The sequence below is a fragment of the Myotis lucifugus genome, unplaced genomic scaffold (genome assembly GCF_000147115.1).
Source record: "Myotis lucifugus unplaced genomic scaffold, Myoluc2.0 scaffold_2259, whole genome shotgun sequence".
In the NCBI taxonomy this organism is placed as follows: Eukaryota; Metazoa; Chordata; class Mammalia; order Chiroptera; family Vespertilionidae; genus Myotis; species Myotis lucifugus.
In genome coordinates this window covers 329-10,263 of record NW_005873307.1, presented here as the reverse complement: position 1 = coordinate 10,263, position 9,935 = coordinate 329, and the positions used below count along the sequence as shown (strand labels likewise).

Here is a 9,935-nt window from a genome sequence, read left to right as displayed (position 1 = left end):
ATAGAGAGGCAGCGATGGGCTTTAAAAGCTAGGCGGTACAATCAAGGTGAACCAAGGTTAGAAGTAGAGAAACACAGGGTTTGTGTGGATACAGTAGGCAATTCAGTTTCAAAAGAAGGTAGGTCTGGCAGGAATTACTGGTATCAGATCACAGAAGCCTTTACTATATTCTGTTTTTGGATGTCATTGTGGGTTGAAAGAAACCATTTAGGGATTTCCATAGGAAACATTTATAATGAGTTAGTAATAGAACATATCATCCTATCTAATAATAGACAAACAGGGTAATTGACTGTACCTTCGCTACGCCTCCCATTGGCTAATCAGCACGATATGCAAATTAACCGCCAACAAAGATGGTGGTTAATTTGCATATGTAGGCTCCAAGAGGCGGAGCGAAGACTGAAGGTGAGCCGGAACCGCGAAGAAGGAGGACGGAAGGCGGCTCCGGCCGGAGCGAAGGCCTGGGTCCCGGGTGCCAGAGGAAAACCAGTGCCTGCAGCCAGGAGAAGGGAAGGCCTATTGCACGACTCTCTTCGTGCAACAGGCCTCTAGTAGTTGATATCCACACATAGATATTAACAAGCAGTCAGAAACACAGGATGAAAATGTATAAGGATCAGGGATTAAAAAAGGGTTGGGAGTTAGCTCTATAGCAGTTATGCTGAAGTGATATAAAGAAGAGTAAAAATAGCCTAATAAGCACTGAGTGCTTCTGGTTCATCTGTGTTTATAGATTAGGTAGGAAAAGGAGCCAGAAAAGGGTATGTGAAGGAACGCCTGAGGTAATGCCAAAATCTTTAAAATTTGGAAAAGGTGGTCTTCAGTGCTTAATGTAAAGAACCACAAGTGAAACTGGTCATTGGTGATCTTTGGCCTAATGGTTTTATTGAGAGTGCATGCAAAAAGCCTGCCAGTGTCAAGTATTCCAAGGGAAAGGGGAGACTAGTTGATCCAGCTCCTTGAGGAGCTAGGGATTGAGAACAGCGATCACTCTAGGAGGGAAAGACATTTGAAGATGTTATGTTTTAGAGAGAAGTGGGATTGATAAGATAGTCAATGACCAAAACATGTGTCTTAGACCTTGAAAATTACATTTTATTTGTGATAGTGACAATTGAATAGTTTGTGGCATTGATTGAAATGTGTAATTCCTGGAAATAAATATTCTTTTTTGTTACTACTGTTAAGCCTCACCCGAGGATATTTTTCTATTGACTTTTTTAGAGAGTGGAAGGGAGGAGAAGAGATACAAGAGAGAAACATTGATGTGAGAGAGACACATTGATTGGTTGCCTCTTGCACATGCCCTGACCAGGGCCTGGGACTGAACTTGCAGCCAAGGTACATGTCCTTGACCAGAATTGAGCCTGGGACCCTCAGTCTGCAGGATGATGCTCTATATATTGAGCCAAACTGACTAGGGCTATATTCTTAATTATGTATTTCCATATAACCAATAGTACATGTGTTTTATTAACATAATTATCCTATTCTTGACCTTCTGAAAATAAAACCTCAGATTCCTGTATTTTTCTCTGAAGCTGTATCAAACTATTTGATGACAATTTATTCATGTGTTCTTGTCATCTAGCTTGATCCAAGGATTATTCGACCATTTATAGTAGAATGCCGTCAAACTATTGCCAAACTTGATAATCAGAATATGAAAGCCATTAAAGGACTCGAAGATCGGCTGTATGCCCTGGATCAGATGATTGCTAGCTGTGGCCGACTGGTGAATGAGCAGAAAGAACTTGCTCAGGTGCTTATTTCAAACTTCTCTCAGGAAAAGGAATTTGTAACTTTTTTATGAAGTTATTTTATGTGCAATACCAATTTGGTATGCACCATATTTTCACTTCACCCTTGAATATTGTGAGTGCAGTATTATTGTTTCCATGTAATAAATCATGTTCTTAATATTTTGGTTTGATAAAATAAATTGAGCTTAGACTATATTAGATGACAACTGAAAGATAAGCAATGAAAGTGCTGTGAGCAGCTGAAAAAAAGGTGTTGAGAGAACATACCAAGCAGTCATTGCACTAAATATGTGAATACTTTCTGCTCCCTTCTCAAAAATGTACACAGAAAAATGAAATTTATAAAGGACAGAAGGAAAATATAAAATCTTAAAGGATTTACTAATACTTAGGCTTTTAGGTTTAATTTAATGCAATGTCCCAAGAATTCTGTCAAATAAGGTTTATCACACACACAAAAAGGGATTAATTAACCTAGACATTTTCTTCCGTACAAGTGACCGTTTAGATCACCACAGTTTTGTCCTCGATCTACCCTGGCAGGCACTCTGGTGAAACAGTCTATAGCAAAAGAGTTGACTTTTAAACATGCTTTTCCAGTGGTGTGTGTTCTTTCATTAGAACATACGAATGAGTAATCATTTTAATGGGTACAAATGTATAATTTACTGATGGAATTTATCTTGTAATTTCTGCACCCTCTCCTTTTCTCTCGTGATTTAGGATTCAGCCACTGTGCTGTGAACTGAATTCCTTTATTTTGTCTTTTTTTGCACTGATTGGAACACCAATACAGTGCTGCAATAGTGTGAGTTCTTGTTTAATTCCTGATCTATAGAAAGTGGCCAACATTTCAAAATTTTAATGTTTATAGTAGGTTTTTCTCTCCTTGTTTCAGTAGATACCCTTTCTCAGATTATGAAAGTTACATTTAAGTTCTAATTTTTAAAAATATTTTTAATTGATTTTAGAGAGGAAGGAAGAGGGAGAGAGAGATAGAAACATCAATGATGGGGGAATCATTGCTTGGCTACCTCCTGCATGCCTCCCACTGGGAATCGAGCCTGCAACCTGGGTATGTGCCCTGACTGGGAATCGAACTGAGACCTCCTGGTTCATAGGTCAACCCTCAACCACTGAGCCACATGGATGGGCAGTTCTAATTTTGAACCATGTTCAGATTCGTGGAATTAACTGTGTCATCATAATATATTGTCTTTTTTATGTATATCTGGATTTAGAGTAACATATTGGCAAACTGAATTAAGTTGTATGTGTGTAGTTTTTATTTGTTATGTATTTGTCAGAGTTTTGGCATCAGTTATAGCTTCAAAGTAAGTTGAGAAATCTTTTAATTGGAACATTTAGTCTGCTTATTTGTTGTAAATACTGAATATTTGCCTTTAAATCAATCATTTGTAATTTTTCTTTTAATTATATGTCCTTTTTTGTCTCTGATTTTGCCTTTTGGATTATTTTTATTTTAAAATTTTATGTTTTAATTCTATTTATCATATTAGCTTTTTTCCTTTTAAATAATATTTGGTGTATAATATACATGGAAATGTCCTTTATTTCCTTTTAGTGGCAAATTCAGTTTTTGTCATGTGAAATTCTCTTTAAATCACCTTTATTTCTGAAGGATATTTTCTTGATAGCGAATTCCAGGCTGTTAGCGATTTGCTTTTAAGCACTTTACCTTTGGTTTGGTTTTCAGCAGTTTTACTATAATAGGACAAGATGTGGCTTTCTTTGTATTTCTTTGTATTTCTTTGGCTTTTCTGCACTGGGCTTGTAGTCCTACTTGAATTTGTGGCTTTCAATCACTTCAAATCTTGATTTTGTATCTCTCTCTTCTCCTACATTGATGCTAATTATACATGTATTAGACCTTTCACCTTGTCCTTCCCATTTACCCTTTTCTGTATTTTGTATGATTATATCTATCTGCATTTAGTTTGGGATATTTTCTTTTGACCTATCAGTTCAAATTTCAGATTTTTTTTCAGGTGTGAATAGCTATTAAACTTTATTGATTTGATATTCTTTGTTAATCTTAGCTCTATATTTTCAATTTAGTGTTTTTTGTTTATATAGCTTCAAATTATCTACCAAAACATCTGGTCTTATCCATTATCTCTTTGAATACATTAAGCATATACTAGTAATTAACGGCTATATCTGTTAACACCATTATCTGTGCCTGTGTGTCTATGAATATTTTCTGTTGTTTCTTACAGTTTTCTAGAGAGAATTTGTTTGCTTTTGGCATATGGTAGGGATGATTACAATCTTAGATCATCACCTTAATCCCATTTCAGAGATTTAGATGGGAAGTTGGTTTTCCAGTCCTTGTGATGGTGAGTCTAACAATTTCGTAGGATACTAGTGACCCGGTGCATGGATTCATGCACATTGAAAGGAAAATAATTAGAAGGTGGCCAGCAGGGCGGGACTAGGCGAGATGCGCCAGACACACCCTGGAGCCAACCTCCTGCTGGCATAGCTTGAAGGACATCTGTGGAGTGAGCAGGGTCCCTCCGACAGCTGGGGTCCCTTAGCCTGGCCTGCAAAGATTGGGCCGAAACCAGTTCTCTGACATCCCCCGAGGGGTTCTGGAGTGCGAGAGGGCACTCTGCAAAGTTGCTGTCGTACAGGGTGTGGAATGCAAACACAAGTGTGCAGTAAACTAGATTCGGGGCCAGTAGTGCTCCAGCAGCAACATAACCCACAGCTGAAGGTGGAATCGTGCGGCCCCATGAGGAATCGGGCTCCCTCTTCTCTGGTTCAGGGGTGCGTCACCTGAGAACTGCTGCTGCCAAGTCACCTCAGCTCGGCAGCTCCTGTGTTGAGCGTCTGCCCCCTGGTGGTCAGTGCGCGTCATAGCTACCGGTCGGATGGACACTTATCCTTTTATATATATACTAGAGGCCTGGTGCACAAAATTCGTGCGGGGGGGGGGGGGGGTGGGAGGGGAGATCCCTCAGCCTGGCCTGCACCCTCTATAATCCAGGACCCCTCGGGGGATGTCCCTCTCACAATCTGGGACTGCTGGCTCCTAACCGCTCACCTTCCTGTTGGCCTGATCGCCCCTAACCTCTCTGCCTGCCTGCCCGATCGCTACTAACTGCTCTCCCCTGCTGGCCTGGTCACCCCTAACTGCTCTCCCCTGCTGGCCTGGTTGCCCCTAACTGCTCTCCCCTGCCGGCCTGATCTCCCTAACTGCTCTCCCCTGCTGGCCTGATCACCCCTAACCACCTCTGCCTTGGCCCCCGCCACCGTTGCTTTGTCCAGAAGGATGTCCAGAAGGATGTCCGGAAGATGTCTGGTCTGATTAGCATATTACCCTTTTATTAGTATAGATAGATAGCTTTTTGGGGGTGTGTTCCATTGTTATTTTATTTGGCAAAGTGTGTTCCATTGTCATTTTCTTTGGCTGGCACTGGTGTCTGATTTTTTATTTTCTAGCTCCACAAGGAACTATCAGAAGGATTGCTAACCTTATTCTTAGCTTTGGGTTCTTCTTCAGGCATCAGCAATTGTCTCTAGGGCAAAGCATTCCCAGTTGCCTAACTCACCTCTTCAGGTCTCCTCCTCCTCCTAAATCCTGGCGCCTTCAATATGTCTGACTCCACTGCTTTCTTGGATATCTAATAACTAAGGCCATGGGAAGGTTGGTTTACATTACTGTTACATCATAGTCTGCCATCACTAGAGGCAGAACTCTGAATTCTTGATCTTTTGTTTCTTCTCCATTGTCATTCTTTTAACCCTCTATAAAATGAATCAAACAATTTAACTGTACGTCTTTTAATATTTAGGTTATTTTAATTTTTCTTATTACAAACATTGTTTTAATATCCCAGTGTATCTTTATGTGCATATTCTAGTATTTCTTTAGTTTATTTTTTATATTATTTTTATTGATTTTAGAGAGGAGGGGAGAGGGAGAGAGAGATAGAAACATCAATGATGAGAGAGAATCATTGATCGGCTGCCTCCTGCACACCCCCCACTGGATATCGAGCCCACAGCCCAGGCATGTGCCCTTGACTGGAATTGAACTTGGGACCCTTCAGTACATAGGCTGACGCTCTATCCACTGAGCCAAACTGGCTAAGGCTTTTTTTAGTTTATTTTTAATTTTTCTATTGACATTCTGTATTATATTAGTATTTCTTTTTTTTAAATAGTATTTTTATTGATTTCAGAGAGGAAAAGAGGAGGGAGGGAGGGAGGGAGGGAGGGGGAGAGAGAGAGAGAGAGAGAGAGAGAGAGAGAGAGAGAGGAGAGAGAGAGAAACATCAATGATGAGAGAGGATCATTGATCGGCTACCTCCTATGTGCCCCACACATGCCCACAACCCGGGCATGTGCCCTCACCGGGCATAGGTTGACACTCAACCCCTTAGCCATGCCGGTCGGGCTATATTGGTATTTCTTTAGGCACAGCCTAAAGAACTGAAACATTGCCCAGGCATGTTTTTTTCTGATCTTTAGGTCTTGATTGGATCAGGTGTATTTTCTCTCAGTGTGCTGTATTACAAATAATGTGGCTTTGGTGTCAGGAAATCCTTTATTAATGGTCCAGAATTTAGATTTGGGGATTCTATATTTTTCTTGGATTAAGTAAAAATTAAAAACCTATTAAGACTGACAGGAGATAAAAGCAGTATGTTATTTTTAAATGGATTAAGTTACAGAAAAAGTATAGCCACAGTTGAGTATATTCCATTTTGAAAGAAAAGTAAGATAAAATTACTATTGAAATTGTCTTATTTTTTTATGTAAACTATTTTGACTTAATTTTAAATACACATCATTTAAATTTAAGTATGTGCATGATGTTTAGAATAACATGAAATGGAGAGAACTACTAGAAATTAGGAAGACACATTTGCTGTTCTTTGCTGATCAGTATGGTTAAATCCCTAGAAAGATAATCATTTATACAGCAAGTATGGCAGTCAGATGAATGTTCAAATCCGAAACCTTCTGTAATGTATTATCTAGTAAGTAGAATAGGAAAAGAACCCTATAAACACAATAAAAATACTTAGTAATAACCTAATCAATAGGTTATAATTATAACCTCTGAACATATTTTTAAAGTGTTTGCTGTTGGGCTTTCATTTGGCTGGTTGAACAAAAGAAGACTTTTAAATATGGCACATCTATCTAAATTTATAGCCTAAAGCCAATCCCTTCCCTACTTAACAAAATGATGTAAAGTTCACCAATGAAAATAAATGAGTGAGGATAGCTAAGAAAAAGTTTTTTCCTACCAAATAATAAAATATACTGTAAAATTGCACAGTTTAGTCATTGCTCTAAAGGTAGCACAAAACATGTATCTGTCAGTGGAACCAAAGATAGTCCAGAAATACTGAGAGGAATGGCTTTTCAATAAAAAGCGCAAAGTTAATTGTTTTTTATATGAGGAAGTATATAATATACAATTAAATATCATTGGTCAAGATTAAATCAGCTACTCTTTCATGGCTTTAAATCATTGATCATGTTTCATTTAATATCATGCTCTTACCCACCCATGTGTAGTAGGTGTCTAGAAACATACTTTCTAGTTCTAATTAAGCTATTGAATGTATCTGGATAAGTTATTTTATCTCCCTGGGCTTAACTTTTTCCCTAGTATGACAATGGAACAGAATTAAGAGTATAGATTTCTTAAAAACTGAATCTTTTGTTATGACCACATGTTCCACATTCAAAGAGTAGATTTTACAATCTTTGAAAGTAAGACAGTTCTTGTTTAACATAAAGATATTTCTCCTAAGTGAATGTTCATGTCTCTCATGTAACCAAGTTAATACCTTTTAAAATATTTTCTCTCAAAGGGATTTTTAGCTAATCAGATGAGAGCTGAAAACTTGAAGGATGCATCTGTATTACCTGATTTATGCCTGAGTCATGCAAACCAATTGATGATTATGTTGCAAAATCATAGAAAACTGTTGGATATTAAACAGAAGTGTACCACTGCCAAACAAGAGCTAGCAACTAACCTACATGTCAGATTGAAGTAAGTGATTTTGTTATCTTATTTAGGATGTTTAAAATTGATGTTTAATTTCTCCCAAGTGGTGGAGTGTTTTCTCTTGCCACTAAATTGAAATTAGATTATTTTTATAGTTTGTAAATTTCATTCTATAGGTGGTGTTGCTTTGTAATGCTTCATGCTGATCAAGATGGAGAGAAATTGCAAGCTTTACTTCGCCTCGTAATAGAGCTGTTAGAAAGAGTCAAAATTGTTGAAGCTCTTAGTACAGTTCCTCAGATGTACTGCTTAGCTGTTGTTGAAGTTGTAAGGAGAAAAATGTTCATAAAACACTACAGGGAGGTATGCAAGTTGAATTCTGTTTTAATTGGGTATGAGTCTTAATAAATTTGTGAGTGATATTAACATAAGCTTTCCTCCTTTTAGTGGGCTGGTGCTTTAGTCACAGATGGAAAGCGATTATATGAAGCTGAAAAGTCAAAAAGGGAATCCTTTGGGAAATTATTTAGTAAGTGTTCTTCATTAATAACTTGTTTATTTTTTTTAGTAAAAAATGCTGTTTTTAGTCTATGAACACAGCATTATATAGCATGTATCTGGTTTTTAAAAAATATATATATTTTACTGATTTTTTACAGAGAGGAAGGGAGAGGGATAGAGAGTTAGAAACATCGATCAGCTGCCTCCTGCACATCTCCTACTGGGGATGTGCCCGCAACCAAGGTACATGCCCTTGACCAGAATCGAACCTGGGACCTTTCAGTCTGCAGGCTGACGCTCTATCCACTGAGCTAAACCGGTCAGGGTGCATGTATCTGATTTTAATTAGCATTGAAATCCATAGAAATATTTAAGGACTGTAGAGTTGAATCCATTATTAATTTTAAACTTGAAGTATTGTCAATTTTTTTTTTCCACAAACCAGAGGGGTTTTTTTTATCTCAAAGTTATAACCGTATTAATTTCTTTCTACAGGGAAGTCTTTTTTAAGAAATCGCCTATTTAGAGGATTGGACTCCTGGCCTTCGTCCTTTTGTGTATGTATTTATTTCCTAACTATGACAAAATTTTGTATGTGTTCAAACCTTTATTTCAGAAGTAGTGGTATTTATCAGAATGCTAGTGGCTGGGTGCACAAATTTGTGCACGTTGAAAGGAAATTAATTAGAAGAAATATTTTAATACCGCTATTTGCCCATTCTCTATAATAGAAGTTTCAACCAAATTCACGATCGACAATGACAGATGGAAACACACGCATGCGATTGGCGCCAGCGAGAGCTTTATATGTATCGTGCATGTGCAAGTTAACTTAGCCTTTTATAGATATAGAATAAACTTGCTTAATTAGACCTGCTTTCTGATTTAGCTAAACTTTTTTCAGCCCAGTGAAGTACCCCAACTTCTCTTTCAGATAATTGTTAGCAACAGAGCAGTAAATATAAACAAAAAGCAGATTATTATTATAGATCACGCAGGGAGAACAAAGTGTAAAATATTTAACTGCAGCAGTGTTTGACTATATTCTGCACAGTGAGAAAACCTGAAGTCATCTTCAAGGTCCACCATTTCTTCTTATCAGTTGGGTCAAGTTTCTAAGCTTTCTAAATCTCCGTTTTCCGGCTAATGAAAAGAAAATAGGATCCCACCGAGTCTCCTATCTACCTACTCTAGGATCTAGGACTTCTGTGAGGGTCAAATGAGATGAGGCACAGGAAAATGCTTCACAAACATTTGGTTACAGTGTAAAATGTTTCCACCTGGCTATAAAGCAAGTTGTGTTCCTGGGCTGAAGAAACTCCAAGGAGCTAGTTGCTAGGGAGAGGAAGCCAGGCCTTGCTTCGTGACATCATTACCCGGACAGACACTTAGCATATTAGCCTTTTATATATATACTAGAGGCTTGATGCACGAAGATTCGTGCAAGAATGGACCTTCCTTCTCCTGGCTGTCGGCACTGACTTCGCTCTGGCCGGAGCCGCCTTTCTGCCTTCCCATGCTGCCCAGAGGTCTGGAGCGGCTGGGGCGGTGCGGAACGCCTGCAAACATTCCGCCCTGTCCCCGGGCACTTGGCACCTGTGTATGCAAATTAACCTGCCATCTTTGTTGGGTTAATTTGCATACTTACTCCTGATTGGCTGGTGGGCGTC

General features: G+C 38.5%; 1 protein-coding gene across 1 annotated transcript in view; it reads left to right on the top strand.

Moving 5' to 3' along the window:
- LOC102439967 (RB1-inducible coiled-coil protein 1-like) overlaps nucleotides 1-9,031 on the top strand; it is a gene marked incomplete at its 3' end in the record, with an annotated part of 18,317 nt that extends 9,286 nt beyond the window's left edge. Inside the window, exons 7-12 of the mRNA XM_006108423.3 lie at nucleotides 1,595-1,765; nucleotides 7,625-7,809; nucleotides 7,941-8,127; nucleotides 8,212-8,293; nucleotides 8,761-8,822; nucleotides 8,997-9,031. Coding sequence (XP_006108485.3) covers nucleotides 1,595-1,765; nucleotides 7,625-7,809; nucleotides 7,941-8,127; nucleotides 8,212-8,293; nucleotides 8,761-8,822; nucleotides 8,997-9,031 — 722 coding nt within the window. The remainder of the gene's footprint in view (nucleotides 1-1,594; nucleotides 1,766-7,624; nucleotides 7,810-7,940; nucleotides 8,128-8,211; nucleotides 8,294-8,760; nucleotides 8,823-8,996) is intronic.
- Nucleotides 9,032-9,935: the final 904 nt, after the last annotated feature.